Below are 25,652 nucleotides of genomic sequence, written 5' to 3' on the forward strand. Positions count from 1 at the left end.
ATTCAGGAAACGCTGTCTGAAAGAACTTCCACATAAAAGAGGATTAAGAGATTCTAAAGATGGGAATGTAACCTCAAATGGTATACGTGCTATAAAGCAGGGTTGGCAAGCCATAGCCTGTGGATCAATTTCATCCTACCATCTGTTTTTGAACAGAATGGTTTTCACAATTGCAAAGGAGAGTCATATTTCATGACATATGACAATGACATGAAACACAAACATCAGTATACACTAAGTTTTATTGGAACACAGCCACATTCATTCATTTATACATTGCTTATGGCTGCTTCAGTGCTATAATGGCAAGGTGGAGTAGTTGGGACAGAGATACAGCCTGTAAAGCCCAAGATGATACTTATAATATGGTCCTTTATGAAAAAAGTTGCCAACACCCAACTGTAGAGAAAAAATGGCCACACAGATAAGGACTATTCATTCCATGAGACTGGCCACTCTTTGTAAGAAACATTTCAAGTCAGAGATTTAAAAATTTATAAGGCACCTCTGATTGTATAGTAAACATCAAATTGGAAAGACTTCAAGTTCCAATGACAATGGAGTAACAGGAATCAGAGTTACCCTCCCTAGACAATTTAAAAACTGGACTAGGCCAGGCACAGTGGCTCACACCTGCAATCTCAGCACTTTGGGGGGCCAAGGTGGGCGGATCACAAGGTCAGGAATTTGAAATCAGCCTGCCCAACATGGTGAAACCCCGTCTCTAAGAATACAAAAATTAGCTAGGCATGGTGATGCGAGCCTGTAATCCCAGCTACTCAGGAGGTTGAGGCAGGAAAACTGCTTGAACCTGGGAGGCAGAGGTTGCAGTGAGCCAAGATCACACCACTGTACTCCAGCCTGGGGAACAGAGCAAGACTTTGTCTCAGGGAAAATAAATAAATAAATAAACAAAAAAATTGGACTAAATACATTAAACAATCATTTTCAGACATTGTACACCAGGCAATAAAAGACTACAATCCTGATGGAAGGGAAAGAAGTAAGGTAAGCCTTAACCCTGCCATATCCATCTGCCTGGAGACACTCCAGACTATAGAGGGGATGGGGATTCCACATAAGACACAAATGTTTCTCTGAGCTGAAAGGAGACATTAAGGATCTGCAAGTTTGAATCAACTAGAAGGCAAAGGAATTACTTGTGGTGAGAAGACAGCTACACATAAAAAAAGCTCCAAAGACATGCATAGAATCTGAGTCTTTGCTGAATATTAAGAAACACATGTCTAGGATGAAAACTCTAGGAGATTGGGCAAAGAATGACCCAAGAGCTGTGAATAGAATGGTTCCCTAGAGATCACACGGGGCTGGGAATTCTTTGCATTCCCAAAAGCCAAATTGATAATTTAAGCCATTCAGAACAGAGACCCCAAAAGGGTCATACTTTAGTACTGGAGCTAGCCTACCCTGGGAAAAAGGTTACTTGAGACTGCATTAGTTTTAAAAGAAGTCTTGAAAGGATCAAACTGAACTACAGTCAATAAATTAACTGTCAGGACGAAACCCAACAAAGAAGACAACAAAATCTAGACACCCAACAACATAAAATACACAATGTCCTTCATCCAACCAAAAACTTCCTTGACATGTGAAAAAAACAAAAACATGCAACCTGTAACTACAGAAAACTCAGTCAATAGAAACAAATCCAAAAATTATTCAAGCAAAAACATTAAAACGGCCATGTTCAAATATTCAAAGCAGCCTTTCTAAATCACGGTTCTGTGAGAGAACTGAGCCCTAGTTATCTGAGTATTTTCTCCAGCCTCCCAAAAATGGCACATGGCTGTACCATTCTAGATGCTAAGGTACAATGCAAATTTTCTAGATGCAAACTGAGCCCAAATGCTGTATATGTTGTGTGTTAATTCAGGGCTCAATGTTTTGCAAAACCAGTTGAGAGGGGCTAGTTAAGAGGAATACATGAACACAATGAGGAGAGAAGCATAATATATATTTTTTTAAAAATCCAAATATCATTTCCAGGGGATAAAAACCCCACAAAATCCAAAATGAAAATTCACTGGATAAGATTCAAACAACAGATTAAACAGCAGCAGAAGAAATGGTTCTGGGGATAGGGTACAGTGGCTCATGCCTATAATCTAAACACTTTGAGAGGCTGGGGAAGGCAGATAGCTTGAGTTCAGGAGTTTGAGACCAGCTTAAGCAACATGGCAAGACCTTGTCCCTACAGAAAGTACAAAAAGTAGCCCAGCATGGTGGCATGAGCCTCTGTAGTCCCAGCTACTCAACAGGCTTAAGTGGGAGGATGACCTGAGCCTGAGAGGCAGAGGTTGCAGTGAGCCAAGATGGTGCCACTGCACTCCAACCTGGGCAACAGAGGGAGACATTACAAGGTAAGGAAAGGGGAAGGGGGAAGGGAGGGAAGAGGGAAAGGAGGAGGGGAGGGGGAAAGGACGGGAAGGGGAGAGGAAGGGCAAGGAGAAGGGGAAAGGAAAGGGAAGGAGGAGTGAGAAGAAGAGGAAGGGGAGAGGAATGGAGAGGAAGGGAGGGGAGAGGAAGGAGAGGAGGGGAGGGGAGGGGAGAGGAAGGGGAGGAGGGAAGGGGAAAGGAAAGGGGAGGAGGGGAGGAGAGAGGAAGGGGATAGGAGGACAGAGGATGACGGGGAGGGGAGAGGAGGGGAGGGGAGGGGAGGCGTGAAGGTAATGGGCCTTGAAGATGTAATAAAAATAATTCAAAGCAAAGCATAAAGAAGAAAAAAATAAACTGAGATTTTAAAAAGTTGATTGGTTTCTCATAAAATCTGGGTATTATGTAAGCAATCTCTTGTTATCCGAAGTTGCCTAGAACAAATAAACTTTGCCAACTGAAAGTACTACTAAGGATACATGACAGTGCTAGAGTATCAAAAGCCACAGGAGAAACATGGTATCTTCCTAGGCAATAACTGTACCAAATTGTACCAGAATTCTGTATCAACATAATTATACTATGAAGTACAGCATTTAATTATGATTTTTTTTTTTTAAGATGGAGTTTTGCTCTGTTACCCAGGCTGAGTGCAATGGTGAAATCTCAGCTCACTGCAACCCCTGCTCCTGGGTTCAAGCAATTCTTCTGCCTCAGCCTCCCGAGTAGCTGGGATTACAGGTACCCACCACCACCCCCAGCTAATTTTTGTATTTTTAGTAGAGACGGAGTTTCATCATGTTGGTCAGGCTAGTTTCGAACTCCTGACCTCAGGTGATCCACCCGCCTCGGCCTCCCAAAGTGCTGGGATTATAGGTGTGAGCCATGGTCTTCAAATATATGTATTGGCTTTAGCTGTTTTCAGTTTCATCTTCAGAGGCGTATACGTATATGTATTCACCTTCTTCTAAAGTTGGGTTTCTCTGTCAGGAGCACGACATAACAAAAAGTTTAAGAAACACTGACTTAAGTAAATATTCAAGAAATCAAAGAACACCAAACTGTTTCACATCCACTCCATCTACTGAATGACCAATGCTGACTTTTAGATTCAAACCCTAAGGCACTGGAAAAAAAGGCATAGAGCTACTAAAATAAGTTTTGCTAACACTTGTTCCCTTAAGAAACCACTAAATTAACACAATGAGTAATCAAGCATCATCTTGTGATAACAGATCAATTTTAATTCTAGCACCTGAAGCTATACAAGGGTATGCTCTATAAACTTCATGGGACTGTTGTACACACTTGATAAAGTGACAACTGTGCAATACCACTTAGCATCTCAAAATCAGGAACATACTATTGAATTGCTTAAACACAATCCACAGAATTAAAAACAAAATCAGATGCCATCCACAGTTATACTAATTGTCCATTAAAAGCTTACACTTAATACTTGATATAACAATCAATATCTAGCAGGGAATATTAAAAGTGATTTCAGAGTCTCATCCTGTTGTACTCTATTGGGAAGGTTTCTTGAGTAGATATGTGACTGGCCAAAGATGGGTACAACCAAGACCAGACCAGCAAGTAAAAGTTCTACCACAGTTTCTATAGTTTCCACTTGTTTTTGTCAGTTAAAAGTGAACAGTGAGAATTAAATACTTATCTTTACATTTACACAAGGTATGCTGTGAAAGCATATCTGCTTACAAACATATAAAAATACTTGTTAACTAGTTTGATAAGAAAATAATGTATAAAAAGTATATAGCAAAAACATTAATCATCTCTGACCCCGGAAAGATCAATTCCATATTTTATATTACATCAAACAAAAACAGTTTTAGTTTTTCAAATCCCTTATCCAGAAATACTTGAAAAGGAAGACAGAAACTATTTTTACCCTTAGCGTGGCTGTGAAAAAGAGTTAAATTAAAAAATCAAGTACACTGAAATGTTTAAGTCCTGAATGAGTCCAAATATTTGACCACGTAGACTATTATCATCTTCAAGAGTAGGAGTAATAACACAGGCTTTTATGAGCAGTTTTTAATCCATAAATACAATAGGCATTTTGGTATTTTGGCCACCAGAAAAGAAAAGCTGTAGTATCAGTAAAGGTCTGAGATGTTTCACTTTTGTAGATTCAATTCAGTGTATTTATGATTAACAAAGGCTGACATTGAAATTTTTAAAGATAGGCAAAAATTCACATTAAAAAAAAAAACCCTATATTTCTATTTAGAGTAACAGTAGGCAGTATGATTCCAAAAGTTAAAAATTATTTCGCAACCTGTGGTTTCAGCTTGGCAAACAGCTTAGATTCCAAAACTGATTCATCTCTATTAAAATGTAAGCACTTAAAAAAAGTGTCTGTGTATATAGACACATATTTTAAAGGAATCAGATAATCTTTGAAGCAGCCTTAGTGTTTTCTTTAAATTTGTCTGGAAATGACCATTGTATTAGCTTCACGGAAAGGACTGACTAGCCAGCTTCTTGGTCTAAGGCTAACATGGTGATCATTTGTCTAAGGCTAGAAAGGTACCAAATAAGATGTAAACTGAGGAGAGGAAGAGGAGATGAGGGCTTTTCCTGACAGTTGGTAGCTAAAACTGAAAGGATTCTAGAAAATGACACAATGGCAGCCTTTCTTGTCTTTTTCTTTCCGTGTCGGTTCTGGTGAAGGAGGACATTCCTGCTCTTGAAATTTCCTGTAAAATAAAAAAATCTAAAATATAATTGCCTTCTTGGTAATCTACTATTACAAATACAGGTTACTTTTTGCACAAGTTCACTTTAAGTGCAGATGCTTTTCAATGATAAACTTCAACTAGGGAACAAAGCAAAGATTTCTCTCTTCCTTACCCTCACCAAAAAAGGGCACAAATTCATCAACACCAGCATAAACAGAACTGTGAAGTTGCTTTAATGGATGAGGTCTGAATCAGATGAGATACCAGACTCAGTAATCTCTAAATTCCCCTCCCAATTTGAAATTCCATGACTCTAAGGCATACTTAAGAATAAAGATTCATCATTATAGTGCAATATAAAATTACCTTTATGAGGTATGCAGGTTTTATCCCTATTCTGCCACTTATTAAATTCAGTATTAGACAAGTTAGTTGATCTAATCTGAGCCTCAGTTTTTTAGAAGGGAATAACGGCAACCTACCTTTAACAGTTATTGTAAGGATTAAAGATCTTGTGATATTTAAATATATTTAATAGTGCCTGGCATTAAAAACAAAACAAACAAAAAACCTCCTCCATTCCCCACCTCATTCCTGAATTACTAATGGATAAGGAGAGAGCCTAAGAACCAAAACAAAGGACAACATTTCAAAAAGGCCATCATAATTACGTTAAGAAGGCACTGTCTCATCAGTTGCTTGACACTAAAATGGAACTGGAATGGGGAAAGAGGGTAAAATACATACAACATAAAATTTTCCATCTTAGCCATTTTTAAGTATATATTTGATGGTATTGAGTACATGCATGTTGTTGTGCAACCGTCATCATCATCCATCTCTAGATCTTTTTCATCTGGCAAAACTGAAACTCTGTACCCATTAAAAAATAATGGGACTGGGATTTTTAACCAACTACTAAAAAAGAAAAACCTATAACCTTCACTTTTTCTTTTTTTCTTCACAGAAAGAGAATGCTTTGGCAAGGGGCTAGTAAGTACAAGAAGATCATAGCTCAGGTGCCAATTTACCTTAGATACAAAATAAATATGAAGCCTGGGTGTGGTGGCTCATGCCTGTAATCCCAGCACTTTCGGAGGCCAAGGCAGACGGATCACTTGAGCTCAGGAGTTTTAAGAGCAGCCTGGGCAACATGGTAAAACTCCATCTCTACTAAAAATACAAAAAAAAAAAAAATTAGCTGGGTATGGTGGCAGACACCTGTAGTGCCAGCAACTTGGGAGGCTGAGGCAAGAGAATCACTTGAACTCAGGAGGTGGAGGTTGCAGTGAGCCAAGATCACACCACTACACTCCAGCCTGGGCAACAAAGAGAGACTCTGTCTCAAAACACAACACAACACAACACATGAGTCCACTTCACATTCCTATCAAACTGTCTCACTAGCAGAGAATCCCAGATCTACAGAGCACAGTGTGAAATAGGGGCCAGGCACCAAGACCCAAAATAATAAATCAAATGCTACTCACTAAAGAAACGTCATCTTTCTCACCCACAAACATATCTATTAACTCTTATCAGACCTTAACCAACACCTTAAGCTTCTTGGAACCCATTAACACTTTTTAAACCACAGGGGCCCCCTAGGGAAAAATTCTTTGTTGTGTAGGATGTTATACTTCACACTTTGCAGGATTATTGAATCTCTACCATCTGGCTTACTCTTAGCCTGAGATGTGTTGGAATAAAAAGAAAGCTAGGAGCACAGGCTCTGGAATCAGAGATTTGAATTGAAGCCCCAGTTCTGCCATTTAATATGTCTAAACTTTGAACAAGTTATTTTACTTCTTTTTCTGTACCTTTGTTTTCTCCTCTGAAAGTTAGGATAAAACACTATTTAGTTTATTGAGCTATGGTGAGAATTACATATAATAATACATGTTAAACATTTAGCACAGAATCTGGGAGGGATTATCATGCAAAAGTTAGCTGCTGTCATCAGTAAAGGCAGCATTTATTCTTTTCAAAATTCTATGTGTACTTTCTACTTCGTAATTAAGTTAGATTTTATATTCTAGATGTGCCTAGAATATGTACTTGAAAACTGTAATGTTAGTCAGGCATGGTGGCTCAAGCCTGCAATCCCAGCACTTTGGGAGGCCGAGGCGGGTGGATCACCCAAGGTGGGTGAATCATCCGAGGTCAGGAGTTCAAGGCCAGCCTGGATGGCCAACTTGGCCAAATCCTGTCTCTACTAAAAAATACAGAAAATTAGCTGGGCATGGTGGTGGCCACCTGTAATCCCAGCGACTTGGGAGGCTGAGGCATCAGAAACACTTGAACCCAAGGAGACAGAGGTTGCAGTGAGCTCAGATGGTGCCATTGCACTCCAGCCTGGGCAACAGAGACTCCATCTCAAAACATAACAAAAAAAAATTGTAATGCACCATGTGCATTAATCCCTAGAAAGGAATCACTCCTAAATAAAATATCCTCTTTCTTACTAAAAACACTTAATAGTGATTTATTAAGACATACTTCTAGAATATGTTTTGCTTACCTGATAACCCGGACAAGTTCATGGAAAGCTTGATCTACATTCATCCTAATCTTTGCTGATGCCTCCATGTATGTGACCTTAAGTTGCCGTGCTAACTGTTGTCCTTCTTCCTGTGTTACCTGAAATTCCAACAGTTAAGTTTATGGTACGTTATTAACTACTAGATTCGCTCCATCTAATCCTGGCCACAGATTGTGCTAGTATTTCAGCCAGAGGCCAAGGTGTTTTATCATAAGATGAATTAACAGACTTAACAGCTCAAAATAAACTAAAGCCCACTCCTGCAGAACAATACCTGTGATGGAAATAATAGCCTTCAGCAGTATTTCCAACTAACTAGAGATCACACAAAAAGTGTTAAATACAACAGTGATACATTCTGGGAAGGGAAAAGTGTAAGGTGCTATTGAAGTATATGACCCTGTCAGGGAGATCAGGGAAAGTTTCCCTGAGGAAGTGACGTTTAAGCTAACATAGTACAGAGTTGAGGGGTGGAGGGGTGGGGGTGTGAGGACATTTCCCTGACAGAGAAAACTTGATTGCGTGAGGCCATGAGAGGGAATGGGCTTTCCAAGAACTAAAAGAAGCCTCACATAGCTGGAATACAATAAGCAAAGACAGAAAATGGCAAGAGGTGAAGATGGAAAAAGTGTAAGCTTCAGAGGCCATGAAGTCTCTTCATCACTGCATTCCCCAGTACCTGGTACACAGGTGACACTCATCAATATGTGGGGGGAAATGAATTATGAATGCAATCACAGGTCCTCACAATGCCTTATATTTTGGAGGTCAGGGAGAGGTGGCATAGCTGACTGATGTATAAAATGGCAGGTCAGAATAAGAAAACATGAACTGAATGTAAGTAAACTCCTATATGTTTTAAATGTAAGGATTTGAATAGAGAGATGTTGTAAACTCTATTACATTTACACTTATATAGTGAGACTTAAAATTTTATTTCTGAAAACAATATATTTTATTGCTGTTATCATCACAAAAGTAAACACTTGCCAAAAAATTAGAAAAGTTAAATGGAGGAAAAAAATTGAAGAAAATTTAGGAACCTAAAAAACATAGAGAACCACATCTTTTGGTCATTTTTCATATGTAGTTTTCACACTACAAAAATAGGATCATAATTTTTGTGTATCTCATACTCTGGAAACATTCTGAACTCATTTATCTAGGAGTTCTTTTGTAAATTCCATAGGCCATTCTACATAACCACATCATCTGCTAATAAAGACAGTTTTATTTCTTGCTTTTTGATGTGGATGTCTTTTATTTCCTTTTCCAGCCTTAGGGCACTGCCTAGAACCTCCAACACAGTAAGTGGTGAGAATACTCTTGACCTGTTTTGGATCTTAGAAACAAAGCTAGTCTTTCACCATTAAGTATGCTGTCAGTTATAGAACTTTTTTGGTAGATGTCTGTTCTCAGGTTAACAAAGTCCTCCCCTACTCCCTTGTATAAGGCATTTATCAGGAACAGATGGTGGATTTGCCAAATGTTTTTCATGCATCTATTGAGATGATTATATGATTTCTCCTTTTTAGTCTGCTAATATGAATTATACTGACTCACTTTCAAATATCAAACCAACAACCCATTCTGGGAATAAACTCTCTTTGAGTGATGTAATGCTCTTGTTATATATTGTTAAATTCTATTTAATATTTTATTAAGAATCTTTGTATCTGTGTTCATGAGAGATGCTGGACTACAGATTTCTTGTTTTCCTCTGGTTTGGGTTTCTGGGTGCTGTGATGGCTTCATAAAAGTTGGAAAGAATTTTCTCTCCTCTTCAATGTTGTAGAACACTTTGTACAGAATCACAAGTATTTCTTCTTTAAATTTGTGGTATAATTCACCAGGCAAATCTATTTGAGCTTGAAGTTTTCTTTGAGAGGAAGTTTTTAAAACAAACTCAATTTATTTTATAGATAAATTACTACTCATATTATCTCCCTCCCTCCCTCCCCTCTCCCCACTCCCCCACCCCCACCCCCGCTTGAGTGAGTTTTGGTAGTTTGTGCCTTTCAAGTAATGTGGCCATTTCATTTAACTTGTTGAATTTATTGGCATAAAGGTGTTTATAGTATTTATCATCTTTTAAACACCTGAAGAATCTAAAGTGAAGATAGAGCTCTCATTCCTGATATTGTGCCTTTTCTATCTGATTATTCTGACAAGAGTCTTGTAAATTTGATTTTCTAAAAAGCCAGTTTGGGGTTTTTATTTATTTTTTGGTAGAGATGGAGTCTGTATTACCCAGGATGGTCTTGAACTTCTGGGCTCAAGCAATCTTCCTGACTCAGCCTCTCAAAGTGTTGGCATTACAGGCATAAGCCACCACGCTCTGCCAATTTTTCTTTCCTCTTTATAATTTTATTATTTTTCATTTCATTGGTCCTCATTCTCTTATTTCCTGCCTACATACTACGGGTTTTAATTTTCTCTTTTTCTTCTAATTTCTTAACGAAGAAACTAACAGTCATTGAACTAAGACCTTTGTTCTAATACAAATATTTAGTGCTATAAATTTCTCTATGTATACTTCTTTAGTAGCATGCCACAAATTTTGATGATGTGTTCTAATTTTCATTCAGTTCAATAATTTCTTTGTAATTTCTCTTTTCATTTTCTTCTCTGACCCAAGAACTAGTTGGAATATGTTAATTTCCCAATATTCGGAGATTTCCTAGATACCTCTCTGTTACTAATTTCCAACTTAATTCCACTGTGGTCAGAAAATACACACTGTCCAACTGAAATCCTTTTAAATTTATTGAGGCTCATTTTATGACCCATTCTTATTTCAAAAGAAGGCACATTCTACTGTTGTTGGGTGAAGTGTACAATTAATATCAATTAGGATATGCTATTTGACAGTGTTGCTCAAGTCATCAATATCTTCACTGATTTTCTTTCTACCTTCCTATCAGTTATTGAGAGGGGTACTGAAGTCTCTGATTCTAAGTGTGAATTTGTCTATTTCTCCTTCCAGTTCTTAACATTCTTGCTTCAAGATTTTTGAAGCTACTATTAGATCACGAATGTTAGGGACTGTTATGTCCTCCTGATGAATTAATCTCCTTATCATTATGAAACAATCTTCTTTATTCCTGGTAATAGTCTTGGCTCTGACATCTTAGTCTGATATTTATATAGCTACTTTAATTATTTTCATTAATGCCTGGCTAGCAATAATAATGAAAATAATTAAAGTAGCTATACAAATATCTTACTCTATGCTTTTACTTTAACCTTTGTGTCTTCATATTTAAAGTAGATTTCTTGTAGCTTTTTTTAATTCAATCTAACAACATCTGCCTTTTGAGACATTTGCACAACTTACATTTAATTTGCTCATTGATATTGTTCAATCATCTTGCTATTAGTTTCCTATCCATATCATCTATTCTTTGTTCTAGTTGTCTTCTTTTTCTACCTCCTTTTGGGTTAGCTGAGCTGCTTTTATTACTGCATTTTACCTCCTTTGTTGGTTAATTAACTATATTATTTGTTATTTCAGTGATTGCTTTAGAATTTATAAGTATACATTTTTAATTCATGACAGTCTAATTCAAATGATACTATACCAATTCAGGTATGGTTTAAGAACCTTACAATAGAGCCAGGTGCAAAGGTACGTGCCTCAAGTCCCAGCTACTTGGGTTGAGGCAGGAGGATCACTGGAGTTCAAGAGTTCAAGGCCAGTCTGGTCAACACAGTGAGACCTCATCTCCCAAAACAAAAACTCAAACTAGTTACAACAACGTTGCTCCCTCCTGTTGTTATTAACTTTTAACTCAAAATGCATTTATTATTTTTACTTTAAATATTCTTATAATAAGAGTAATTTATATTTATTCACATAATTACCATCTCTGGTACTCTGTATTCATTTTCAGATTTATATACAGATTTCCCTTTGGTATAGTTTTCCTTCTGCCTAAGGACATCTTTTCACATTGCTTGTAATGCAGGTCTGCTGATGATGAATTATCTCGCTTTTATATGTCTGGGAAAAGTGTTTATTTCATCTCCATTTTGGAAATAAATTTTTGGTGTGTACTGAGTTCTAGATGACCACTTTTGCTATCAGTACTTAAAAGATTCTGAGCCATCATCTTCTGGCTTCACTGTTTCCAATGAAATATAATGACGACTCCTGCCATCCTTATCTTTGTTCTTCTATATGTAACGTGCTCTTTTCCCCTCTGGCTATTTTTCAGATTTTTTTCTTTATCACTGATTTTAAGCTATTTCACTATAATGTATCTTATAATTTTCTTCATATTTCTTGTGCTCCAGATTTGTTAAGCTTCTTGGATGTGTGTCTTTATTTTTCAACAAATGTGGAAATTTTCAGCAATTACTTCTGCTGTTAATTCCATCCAGTGCATTTTTCATGTCAAACATTATAGTTTTACTTCTGAAAGTTTGATTTGGATCTTTTTACATCTTCATGTCTCTATTTAACATGTTTTCTCTAGCTTCTTGATTGTATAAAATATAGTCGAAATAACGGTTTTAATGTCTCTGTCCACTAATTCTATTATCTTTGTCATTTCTGGATCTATTAATTGATTTGCTTCTTTATTGTGGGTCATATTTTCTTGCTTCTTTATATGCCTGGAATTTCTGAGTAGAAGGATGGGTTTTATACCTATTGAGAATTAGATATGTATTTCCACACACATTCATGAGCTTTCTTCTAGGATGCAGTTATTTGGAAACATGTTCATCCTTTCAGGTCACGCACTAGGTTTTGTTATAGAGTACCAGAACAGCATTTAGTTTGGCTAATTTTGATCCACTACTGGGACAAAACCCTTCTGAGTTATACTATCCAATACTCAAAAAAATATAATTTTCCATTTGGATTGATTGGAATATGAATTATTCCTGGTCCTATTTGAGCTCAAGGTATTGTTCCTTTTAAACTTTTTATGTAGTTTGTTCTCCCAATTTAAATTTTATTCAAAAATTTAGTAGCCTCAATACAGTATCATTAGTTTATTACATCAATATACATATATCCAACAACTACTTCGTAACAGTTTGTGCTCTGTTGCATTCCAACAGGATAACAGTAAAGTTCTACATAGCACTGGTATATCTAAGTTTATGTAATTTTTAAATTTACCTTGTCTCTCTTCAAAAAAACATATGTACCACAAGGCCTATGCATTTGAAATATAAACTGATAAAGTTACCAGAACAAACAACAACAAAGAAGGAAGCCAAGTAAAAACAGAAAGCTTCACAGAAGCACCAATTTTAGACAGGATAATTTCTATTTTAGGAAAATTCGACATGGGAAATTTCTTCCTATAAAAAGACCCCTATGTTGTCACAAATTCTGTTCCTTCTTCCTGGGATGTTGTCCCTTCTCTCTCAACTCTACACTCTCAAATTCTTCCTCACAAACCTTTCAAGACCTGAGCAATCAAATTTCCCCCTAAGTGTTGATGCTGTTTTGGAAGCACCTGCTCAGAGCTCCCATCACACCCTCTGGTTACTACTGGTAAGACTAACAATACCACAGAAAAATTTTTAGTTTTGTTTTCTTGTTCTTTCAGCATGGTATCATGTCCTCTGAGGCTAGGAAGTTAAGACAGATTTGTCTTTGTACACCCAAAGCTTAGAAGCATGCTTAGCAGCTAAATAAATAATTTAACATATATTAAGTAAATGGTGTACAAATAATCAAATAAGTACATTCTTAAGTAAAAACAAAAAAATACAAAAAGAAAAAGAAATCTCAACAAATTACTTACTCTACTGGGGTAAATTTGATTTGGGGAAGGTAATATATGTACTTAGAATTTTTCCATTAGTCTTTCTGCTCAATTATTCCTCAAAAAGGTACCTTGTCCTACCCATCATGCATAATGTAATTCACATAAAAAGGAATGGCAACTGACCTATCTTTATATAGAGTAAGAAAAGTAAGGCCAGGCTGGTGGTTCACGCCTGTAATCCTGGCACTTTGGGAGGCCAAAGTGGGTGGATCACCTCAAGTCAGGAGTTCAAGGCCAGCCTGGACAACATGGTGAAACTCTGTCTCTACTAAAAATATAAAAACTAGCCGGGTGTGGTGGTGGGGCCCTATAATCCCAGCTATTGGGGAGGCTGAAGCAGGAGGATCACTTGAACCCGGGAGGTGGAGGTTGCAGTGAGCCAAGACTGTGCCACTGCACTCCAGCCTTGGTTGACAGAGTAACACTACTTCCCAAAACAAAGAAAAAAAGGGAAAAAGAAAAGTTAATTAATTCATAATCCAGATGATAAAAAAATTCCTGCTGCTAGGGTTATGTGCTTCACTTACCTGTTTTTGTTTTGTTTTTTTGAGACAGGTTCTCACTCTGTTGCCCAGGTTGGTGTGCAGTGGCATGATCACAGCTCACTGTAGCCTCAACATCCCAGGCTTGGGTAACCTTCCCACCTTAGTCTCCTGAGTAGATGGGACTACAGGCACGTGCCACCATGCCCAATCTTTTTTTTATTTTTAGTAGAGACAGGGTTCTGCCATATTGCCCAGGCTGGTCTTGAACTTCTGGGCTCAAGGGATCTGCCTGCCTTTGCTTCCCAAAGTGCTGGGATCATAGGTGTCTGCCACCACACCCAGCCGTTTGTTTTTAAAGCACAGTTTCACATCACCGTCTTCCAGGAAACAAAGCCAGCAAATTTATACATACATTTCTGGTGAAGAAATCTCTAACCACATATAAAGTTGATTTTGAGCTCACTGGCACAGCAACTTTTTTTTTTTTTTTTTGGAGAAAGAGTTTTACTCTCGTTACTCAGACTGGAGTGCAGTAGTGTGATCTCGGCTCACCACAATCTCCGCCTCCCAGGTTCAAGTGATTCTCCTGCCTCAGCCTCCCAAGTAGCTGGGATTATAGGTATGTGCCACCACACCTGGCTAATTTTGTGTTTTTAGTAGATATGGGGTTTCTCCATGTTGGTCAGGCTGGTCTCGAACTCCCAACCTCAGGTGATCTGCCCACCTCGGCCTCCCAAAGTGCTGGGGTTACAGGCGTGAGCCACCGTACCCGGCAGCATACTTTTAACTAAGTAAAATTAGCATTGTCACCACCAAAGCAAACAATAAAAGACAGAAAGGACAACACACTGGAACAGAGCCACAGCATTGTGGAAGTCAAAAATCAAAAAAAACCCTGAAAGCTACACAAATAAGTATTTCCTAGGGTTCCTCGACCCAGATAGTTTTATAAAGATATCAAATATTAAGCCTCATCTCCTAGATATTCTGATTTGGTAGATTTGAGCACTTCCCAGGCATGTTTTGTTTTAAATAACCAGGGCGAATCTGATGCAACAAATTCACAGAACTACAGAAATTCACAATAATATGTATAAGCTCATCTATTACTGCATATTTCCAAATAGAATAAACTACATTTGCAACACTCAAGAGTTATATCAAGCTAATGAAGTTTACCGAAGCAAAACTTGTTTTCACAAATATCTATTATGCAGAAAGAATCATCACTTTAATATCACGTCTTAACTCACTGGTACCCAGATTCAACCATTCAACAAATATTTATTTAGTGCATACCTTTGTTCTATGTGCTAATGATAAAGCATGAACAAAACTGACTGGTCAAAACTGAGAAGCCCTCATAGTACCTACATCTACACTCAGCATCTAAATTCACCCTTTTAGATGCACATAAGGCACAGGTAAGGCCATATGTGGTAAGACCCTCTATTATTTGAGAAGGAGGGGTTATTTTTCCTAGGAGGCTGTAGGGGGCACACTGTGGTCAAAAGTACTGACAAATAGGAGTCTGGGTTGATATACTTAGCTGTCTATTATTTTAAGTATAATGAGTTATTTTCTCAAATTAATAGTGACCATTAATAATAAAGCAACTAACACGGAGAAAAAAGAGGGAACAACCAAGGTAAGCCAGGAGACAAAGGTGGTAAAGACAAAAAAGCAAAAACAGTTGATCTCTATCTAGATAGGGCTGAGTTGAGGACAAAGAACCTGAAATCAGATATATCATGAAATTCCACTGTCTAAGCCCAAATACTGCGATATTAAATTTCATATTCAACGTGTTGTTATATTCACCTACTTTTATATTTTAGCAAAGGCAAGCAAATCATTTACCTATGTTTTCTTCCTACACCTTTAGCAGAATAAACAAAATGACTGGCATACCTCTAAAGGACCAGATGGCTGGTAACACTAAACAATCATTCAAATTCTACAGATCTCATTTTATTTAACATAAACTTCAGCAACTATTCTGTCTACTGCTTCATCATCACTGCCTAGAAAACGTGTTCAGTAAATACTGGATCGATGAAAAGATGAAAGAAGCAGCCCAGTCCACAGAGATACGGAAGCCACAAGCAAGCAAGCAAGCAAAGCATCTTCTGTATGATCCCTCCTCCCTGGTGGGGTTCAGAATCTCAGGAGCCAGTGGTAGAAATGGCCAGTGCTGATCCACAAATTCAAAGAACAAGGGGAACTGGTATTTATTATCTACAAGAAAACATGCAAGAAGGTAGAGAAACTACAAAGGATCATGCCTAAGACAAAGACAGAAAAAAACAAACTGGGTCAGCAATAGAGAGCAAGCCAGACTGGTTACTAAGAACCTAGAGATGACCAAAAACTAAACATCTCTGAAGAGGGGAAAGAAGCTTTTACAGCATCCCTGTGGTCTGTCCAAGTTGACTTGGCAGAACAAGTAAGGGTGTCAAGACATTCTAGACCATCACCTTTAATTAAGAGACTTTAAAAAGGTAAAAACATCTACTATAGCATCTATAGTATACTATGCTCTATAGTATCTCAATTTCAATAGCATGTCCCCTGAGGGTAGGAGATAGGGCATGTTTGTCTTTGCACATCCAGAGCCCAAGACACCTTAGAGAGACAAGGAGACAAAGAAATGCCAACAAAGGACACTGGGGAGACTGGAGGAGTAGGAAATACTAACTCAGAGTTTAGTAAAGAAACTGTTTCCAAAAAAAGGTAGTGATCAACCATGTCAAATGTTACTGACATTCATCCAATTGGTGATCCTGATGGTGGTGTGAATGTCTGATGTCAGTACAATCAAGAATGGCAGGAGAAAAAGTAGAGAAAGCAAGTTTCAGGAGTTTTGCTATTAAAGAGGGACAGAGAAAATATACTCAGAGGGGAATGTGAGATTAAAAAGGTTTTGCTGTAGTTTTTTGTTTTAAAGATGAGAGACACTGTAGCATGTTGTATGCTGATGGGAATTATCATGTAGAAATGTTCATCTGAAATAGAACAACTGCTGGGGTAATGTCCATGAGTTGGTGAGAAGTAACAGGATCCAGTATCTGGTGGAGAAGTTGGTCATTGACAGAGGAACAGTTTATCCATGTAAGTGGAGGAAAGTGAACTTGATGGGATACCTGTGCACTCAGGTTAGTAGATATGGAGGTAAGGACATGTAAAAATCTCTCACTGAAACAGGAAAACATACGTATCATCAGCTGAGAGTGAGAAAAGAGAAGAAAGCGTTATAGGCTGAAGAAGAACAAGAAAGTAGGTAAAAATTATCCAAACAAATGGGAAATAAGTGGACTAGGGAAATGTAGGATTTCCAGTCAGCACTAAAGGCTGTGGTCATGACTTCTGAAGTAAGAGTAGTCAACATGCCTGAGTACAGATGCAAAGGAAGAAAAAGCATAAGGAGGAATGAATCTTTTCTTTGTGCCTATTCTTCACAGAGTAGACTCTATAAATGAGCAGGAAACTAAACAATTGGATTTCAGGCACTTGCTTTTTTCCCTTGGATATATATACATCTATGCTTTTCAGAATATACATAATTTATGTCTATTTATATGGGTTAGACAAAAAAAAAAATACAAAATAACTTACTCCAAGTTAACACTACATATCTTTAGGGTGACAGAAATATGGAAATCATTTCCTATATTGTTCTCCCACTTCTTAACTCTGAGAATTTATGACTTCCACAAAAAGAAAAAAAAAATTCCATGAAAAAAATTATAATCCAATGATATACAAACAAAGCCAGTGCCACAATATGTTGACTGTCTTCAGACAGATGGAAAGTGCATACCACATTCTGGCAATCTTCAATACAGGTTGAATATCCCTTATCCAAAATGCATGGGACCAGAAGTGTTTGGGATTTTGAAATTTTTTTGATTTTAGAATATAGTATTTGCATATACATAATGATGTTTCTTGGGGATGGAACTCAAGTCTAAACACAATTCATTTACTTTTCATATACACTTTATACACATAGCCTGAAGATAATTTTATACAACATTTTAAATAATTTTGTACATGAAACAAAGTTTTGACTGTGTTTTGACTGTGATATCACATGAGGTCAGGTGTGAAATTTTCCACTTGTGGAATCATATTGGCTCTCAAAAAGTTTCAGATTTTGGAGCATTTCAGATTTCAGATTTTTCGGCTAAGGATCCTCAATCTGGTATAAAGACAACTTAAAAATAACTCATATAGACCCTGTCCCAAGCTGATAATGGCAAAGCCTCTTTGGGTTCTAGTGACCATCCTCCTCTCCCTAATCTGCCACTGCCTACGTGACAGGAGATCTCTACCTATCCTAGGTCTCCTACGTATTCCTTTACTGGAGCTACCACCATGAGAAAGTTTGAGAAAGATCTTATTTCTATAATCAGGGCAGGAAGCATACGGGATGAGGCAGAAGTCAGCGAGAGATGGGGAAGAGAACTCCCTCACTGCATATCTACTTTCCATTACTTCCCAGATGCAATGACATAGAGAGTTTCTAGTACTAGAAAGAACGAGAAGAGCCACAGACAGGGTCCACTGGGCAATATTAATAAATATAATCAGGTTTAGAAACCTCAAGGAAATGGTCTAAAAAACAACAAAATTAAATCTTAAAAAAAGATGAACTGTCTATGCTAGGTTTATAATGTGAGCAAGCCATACTCTTAATTATTTCAAACAGTTTATACTGATTTGAAATGAACAAATTTTTTCACCCTGACTTTATAACTCAGATTCGAAAGAGATCTAACAGGAAAATTAATTCTTTACCAAGTTTCATCAGTGAACATTTCCAAATTTTAGCATTAGGATAATATATCATTTTCTCATAAGTCAGTGTTTGAAATCTGGTATGCTCCAATAAAATTTTATATATACAGCTCAAATCAAAGACAGTCACAAAATAGAAGGCTGCCCTCAAAGCTGTTTATCAACCAATTTTTCCTGATGTTTGTACTTTTCCAACAAAATCCTAATAATCTGTAAACACAACATAATATAAAAACAAGAATACTTAAATACCAACAAAAGAGACAATTTAAACAATACATTCCAGATTGGGGCAGAGGTTAAAGACCTTAAAAAAAAAAAAAAGAGTCCATATACCATTGATATGGTTTGGCTGTGTCCCCACCCAAATCTCATCTTGAACTATAGTTTCCATAATCCCCACATGTCATGGGAGGGACCAGGTGGAGATAACTGAACCATCAGTGGTTTCCCCCATCCTGTTCTCATGATAATGAGCAAGTCTCATGAGATCTGATGGTTTTATAAAGGGCAGTTCCCCTGCACGTGCTCTCTTGCCTGCCGCCATGTAAGACATGCCTTTGCTCCTCCTTCACCTTCTGCCATGATAGTGAGGTCTCCCCATCCTTGTGAAACTGTGAGTCCATTAAATCTCTTTTTCTTTATAAATTACTCAGTCTTGGGTATGTCCTTATAGCAGCATGAGAATGAATTAATACCAATGTACAGGCTGCATTAACATACAACTGACCTTGTTCCCCTCCCCCACAAAAAAGATGAATGTATAGTGTTACCAAAAAAATTGTTTTAACTAACAAAATTTCAATAAGTGGGTAAACAACAAGTGAGAGTAAGTACTTAGCCTGTAACTAAATACTAAAAATATTCTTTTCTTTTTCTTTTGAGACAGAGTCTCACACTGTCACTCAGGCTGGAGTACAATAGTGCGATCTCAGCTCACTGCAACCTCCGCCTCCTGGGTTCACATGATTATTCTGCCTCAGCCTTCCAAGTAGCTGGGATTACAGTCGCACACCACCACACCCAGCTAATTTTTTTATTTTTAGTAGAGACGGGGTTTCACTATCTTGGCCAGATTAGTATTGAACTTCTGACCTCATGATCCGCCCGCCTCGGCCTCCCAAAGTGCTGGGATTATAAGCATGAGCCACCGCGTCCAACCTAAAAGTATTCTTTTCTTGAAGATTACTGGTATTAGAACTAGCCAATGTGAAGAATAAAAAAATTCAGTCATTAAAGTGACTTAGGAAAAATCCAAATATTGTAATTTAAATGAAAGCCATTCTCTACATGAAGTTAATTTAGTATTGGCAATGAATAACTGAGGCCTTTAGGGGTAACTTTAAAATTAGCCAACTAAGTTAGAGTTTTGGATGTATCCAAGAAATTATTACATGTGAATGAAGCTAGTTCAAACACCTGCAGGCTTATAAAGTCTTAAAATTCTGTGTAAAACTATTTGAAAATTTAATTTCTGCAAATCTACTTCTTTTTATTTTTCACTGTTATGACTTCTGTAAATACAATGTGCCAGACTCAGATATAAACACTTAAGTGGCATGGAACACAGTATTTTTAACCAGACTTTGAATTATTTCCTTAATTCTATCAGTTCGCTTATATTATTATAAACGATTGGTTTCCCAAGAGTGAAATCCCTTCTCACCTGTCTTTGATGATCCAGATCTGCTTTATTACCAATTAAAATCATTGGAAACTCATCACGATCCTTTACTCTGAGAATTTGTCTTTGAAACTTATAGATTTCTTCAAAACTTAAAAAAAAAAAAATCAAAAAAAAATTAATCAATTTCGTCAAGTATCAAAATTCAGCAAGTCTCATGCCCCATTTAGTACTTTCTTATTTTTCCTTTTGCTATAAAAAAAAAACACAAAGTCCAAATTCAATAAAGTCTAGTGATCTAGACGGTGAATCTATTCTAATTTGATACAAACCTGCCTCTATCTGTGACTGAAAAGACCAACAGGAAGCCCTCGCCAGTCCTCATATATTGTTCTCTCATGGCTCCAAACTCTTCTTGTCCTGCTGTATCTAAAACTAAAGAAAAAACAACCAATGTAATTATGCCTGTGCTTTCATTTTATAAACTGCTTCCCCGCAAGGGCAAACCCAATTCATGTGGGTCCTCTAGAGAGCCTCATACTTGGCATAATACAGAAATGGCATTCCTGTCTCAGTACTTTATTCTCAATACTAAAGACAAATATATTCTAATGGCAGACAGTTACAGAGTTTATCTTCATCAGTACTGGTTGAGTTTGTGGTTAGAATATATTAGCATACTAATTAGAAGCTTAAAAATATCAAACACATTTAATCAGATGGAGTCACATAACCTCTAAAATCACTTGAATGTTTTATCCCCTCCAAGGAAAAAACTGAAAAGATACCTGTAAATTCAAGAAAGAAATCTGAGTTATAATCACCGCCCCCCAGTAACATACTTAGTGCAGGTGTTAATATAATTTTTGATCTCTGTAAATAAAAGAACCATACATATTAGATAGAAAACAGGGCTTTCATTTGTGGAGAGGTGGAATGTTTAGACACAAAACAGTATTTGTTAAAGCCCTTGTGCTATAAATTCTAAGTAAAGTAACAAATATTGAACCTTTTCTATATTCATTTCATCCATTTTAATCTTTACCAAAAGGTAGGAAGAGTTGAGACCTGACATGTTTTTTCCAGTTGCCCCAGTAAATACAACTTCAACAAACTACAATGAGACTTGTTTCTCTAGAACAAGATCAATACAAATACTGTTTAACTTTCCATTTACTGAAGAATATTTAAATTGCCCATTATGAGGACTCATCAATCAAAACTTAGAAATGACATGGGCTAATATTCCAGATCATATAATATTTCAAACATATTATTTAACCTAACAAAACATCAGAGCTTGCTTTTTTAAAAAATATGATATGCAAATTATCAAATAAAGGAAATTTACTTACTATCTAGCCGCGCTGCTCTGTCATCTATCACACACTGCTTTGTGTAAGAATCTTCAATGGTTGGATCATAATCTGTTACAAAATAGGACTGCAAGAAAAGAAAAAACCTTATTTTAAAATTCATGGCAAGGCATGGTAACTCACACCTGTAATCCTAGTGCTTTGGGAGGCCGAGGCAGGAAGCCCACTTGGGGCCAGGACGTTGAGACCAGCCTGGGCAGCATATCAAGACTGTATCTCTAAAAACAATAAATTAAAGAATTAGCTGACATGATGGTGTACACCTGTGGTCTCTGCTACTTGGGAGGCTGATGTGGGAGGATCCCTTGGGCCCAGGTGGTTGGGGCTACAATGAACCATGATTGTGCCACTCTACTCCAGCCTGGGTGACACAACAAGACCCTGTCTCAGAAATAAGAATAAACAGAAAAATAAAATTTATGATTACCTGCCTACTAATGTACCAATGTAACTCTGCTTAACAAATTCCACTTATCCAGAACTAGTCAAAACATTTTCACTGTACTAGGGTTTATCCCATATGTCAATTCCCCATCAAATGAAGTCTCTTATGAGCACCTTCAAGTGAAGAAAAGGTACTAGGTTTCTCTAAATTTTCATATCTGAAATATGCAAGATTGCAAAAGATCTACTACAATTTTTTTCATAATTATTTAAGGTTAAGAATCTAGATCTCAAACTCCAGAAAAGTTAGAAAACACAGTAAGTTAATCAGATCTATTTGAATTAGCAACCTGATTATAATCATCAGTCCTAAGAAGACAAATAGAAGGAAAGAAATGGAGACAACACAAAGAGGCCTGGAACATTCCGTCTTCCACCTTTCTTTTCTCACACTTTGTTTTATTCCCCTTTCAACTGTCTTATATATTATGGTAAGAAAATATCATTTCAGAATTTTTTCATTTGTAGGAACCTCAAACTTATTCTTTCACTGATATCTTTTGTTGTTTTTTATCTTAAATTCGATTTCTCTCTTCTTTGATCAAAGCCTCCCAACTATTGAAGTCATTACCATTTAAAAAAAAAGGATGGTTAAATTATCCAAGTAAGAAGGGAAGAATCTCAGCCTACATTTCCGTTTTCTTTAAAAGGGTTTAAAATAATCGGCTACACAGGAGGCTGAGGTGAAAGGATCGTCTGAGCCTAGAGGGTCAAGGCTGCAGTGAGCCACGATCATACCACTGCATTCTAGCCTCAGTGACAGGATGAGACCCTGTCTCCAAAAAACAAAAAGGTTTAAAAAAGAAAACAACAATAATCTGAGACAGTGCATTTCCGTCTTTTTACAAAAGGGCACTAACTAAGACACCATCATCATCCTCCTTTTGTTCTGAGTATCTCCTTTGACCTACTTTGGAATGACTTCCTCAAAGCCCATTTTCCCACTGGCTCATCACAAAATCTGAAGGAATGATCTGGAAGGAGACAGCTTAATGCTAGGAACCAGCACCAAGGGTGTTTAAGCCTTCTTCAGGCAAAAGGGTTCCTAGCTCTATGAACACAGCATTCGTGGTGACCTATGCAAATACCAGAGAGCTACTCAGAAATAAGCACTCTGAACAGGACAGAAAAGAAACCCCTGGTTTGGGGACGGGATATACTAATCTGCCTGATACCATGACTTTATGTATTTTTTTTGAAGGACACTTCCACATTTTATTTAAATCTTAAGAATAACTTTAAGGCCAGACATGGTGGCCCATACCTGTAATCCTAACACTTCGTGAAAATCACCTAAGCCCAGGAGTTCCAGACCAGCCTAGGCAACAAGGCGAGACCGCATTTCTACAAAAAATTTAAAACTTAGCCAGACGTGGTGGGGTACACCTGTAGTCCTAGTTGCTTGAGGCTGAGACAGAAGAACTGCTTGAGCCCAGAAGTTCGAGGTTACAATGAGCTATGATCATGCCACACTGCATTCCAGACTGGGGGACAGAATAACACCCTGTCTCTTTTAAAAAAAAAAAAAAAATTGTTTTTAATTGAAATTAAAATTTAAAAGAATAATCACAGAATTCCATATCTATAATCCTATTTCTTTTTTAAATGTTTCACTTAAATGCATGATTTATTGAACAAAGTGTAAAAGAAACGTTTACTGATACTGAACTCGAGTTGGAAGAGGTGAGTCCAGTCTCAAAATGGAGGGCCATGATCCAAAGGAGCCAGAGCAGTTGAGAAAACTGTTTATTGGTGGTCTGAGCTTTGAAACTACAGATGATAGTTTAAGAGGACATTTTGAGAAATGGGGCACACTTACAGATTGCGTGGCAATGAGAGATCCCCAGACCAACGTTCCAAGGGCTTTGGTTTTGTGACTTATTCTTGTGTTGAAGAGGTGGATGCAGCAATGTGTGCTCGACCACACAAGGTTGATGGGCGTGTAGTGGAACCAAAGAGAGCTGTTTCTAGAGAGGATTCTGTAAAGCCTGGTGCCCATCTAACAGTGAAGAAAATTTTTGTTGGCGGTATTAAAGAAGATACGGAATGATTTGAGAGACTACTTTGAAAAGTATGGCAAGATTGAAACCATAGAAGTTATGGAAGACAGGCAGAGCGGAAAAAAGGAGGATTTGCTTTTGTAACTTTCGATGATCGTGATACAGTTGATTAAATTGTTGTTCAGAAATACCATACTATTACTGGGCATAATTGTGAAGTGAAAAAGGCCCTTTCTAAACAAGAGATGCAGTCTGCTGGATCACAGAGAGGTCGTGGAGGTGGATCTGGCAATTTTATGGGTCGCGGAGGAAACTTTGGAGGTGGTAGAGGTAATTTTGGCTGTGGTGGAAACTTTGGTGGAAGAGGAGGTTATGGTGGTGGAGGTGGTTGCAGCACAGGTAGTTATGGAGGAGGTGATGGTGGATATAATGGATTTGGTGATGGTGGCAACTATGGCGGTGGTCCTGGTTATAGTAGTAGAGGGGGCTATGGTGGTGGTGGACCAGGATATGGAAACCAAGGAGTTGGATATGGTGGCGATGGTGGAGGATATGATGGTTACAATAAAGGAGAAAATTTTGGCGGTGGTGTGAACTGTAATGATTTTGGAAATTATAGTGGACAATAGCAATCAAATTATGGACCCATGAAAGGGGGCAGTTTTGGTGGAAGAAGCTCGGGCAGTCCCTATGGTGGTGGTTATGGATCTGGTGGTGGAAGTGGTAGATATGTGGCAGAGGATTCTAAAAGCAGCAGAAAAGGGCTACAGTTCTTAGCAGGAGAGAGAGCAAGGAGTTGTCAGGAAAGCTGCAAGTGACTTTGAGGCAGTTGTCCCAAATGCATTAGAGGAACTGTAAAAATCTGCCACAGAAGGAGCGATGATCCACAGTCAGAAAAGTTACTGCCGCTTAAACAGGAAACCCTTCTTGTTCAGGACTGTCATAGACATAGTTTGCAAAAAGTGCAGCTATTGATTAACGCAATGCAGTGTCAATTAGATGTACATTCCTGAGGTCTTTTATCTGTTGTAGCTTTGTCTTTTTCTTTTCATTACATCAGGTATATTGCCCTGTAAATTGTGGTAGTGGTACCGGGAATAAAAAATTAAGGAATTTAAAAAAAAAAAAAGAAACGTTTACCAACAGCAGTAACTTTTAGTAGGAAGCCATCTCCTCCTCCACTGCTCTATCACCATTTAAAAATTAACAGGTATCAATTCACTTTACTTGCCTAAAAAAAAAAAAAAAAATAAGCAGGCATCGAAACAATCCTGAACTTACCTTTTGGCACCCACACCACTTCAAAAGTAAATAAACTGTACTGGCAACAATATTATCTGTACCCATTACTCTAAACAACAGGAATCAGCAGTCTTTCACAAGCAAATTGGAGAAAGCATTTGCTTTATACTTTTTTAAGATTTGTTTCTTGAAACATGTTTCTCCACATGCCATGCTTTTAACCCATAAAACCCGAATTTCACTGACTACTC

The 25,652-nt window shown here is 37.5% G+C and overlaps 1 protein-coding gene and 1 pseudogene across 4 annotated transcripts in view; one reads left to right on the forward strand and one right to left on the reverse strand.

Annotated features, from left to right (window-relative positions):
* Positions 1-3,617: 3,617 nt before the first annotated feature.
* Positions 3,618-25,652, reverse strand: part of RRAS2 (RAS related 2) — a 91,151-nt gene continuing 69,116 nt past the window's right edge. For 2 of the 4 annotated variants that reach the window (XM_032240839.1, XM_032240842.1), the window contains exons 2-6: positions 21,695-21,782; positions 20,672-20,774; positions 20,382-20,490; positions 7,621-7,739; positions 3,618-5,117 (exon numbers count right to left, since the gene is read on the reverse strand). In XM_032240839.1, the coding sequence (XP_032096730.1) occupies positions 5,030-5,117; positions 7,621-7,739; positions 20,382-20,490; positions 20,672-20,774; positions 21,695-21,782 (507 nt within the window). In that variant the 3' untranslated portion in view covers positions 3,618-5,029. Of the gene's footprint in view, positions 5,118-7,620; positions 7,740-20,381; positions 20,491-20,671; positions 20,775-21,127; positions 21,213-21,694; positions 21,783-25,652 lie in introns of all 4 variants that reach the window. The other 2 variants (XM_032240841.1, XM_032240840.1) reach the window with 2 other exon arrangements.
* LOC116525158 lies at positions 23,845-25,252 on the forward strand (annotated as a pseudogene).

The sequence above is a fragment of the Sapajus apella genome, unplaced genomic scaffold (assembly GCF_009761245.1).
Source record: "Sapajus apella isolate SASKATOON/1434 unplaced genomic scaffold, GSC_monkey_1.0 scaffold47, whole genome shotgun sequence".
NCBI lineage: Eukaryota > Metazoa > Chordata > Mammalia > Primates > Cebidae > Sapajus > Sapajus apella.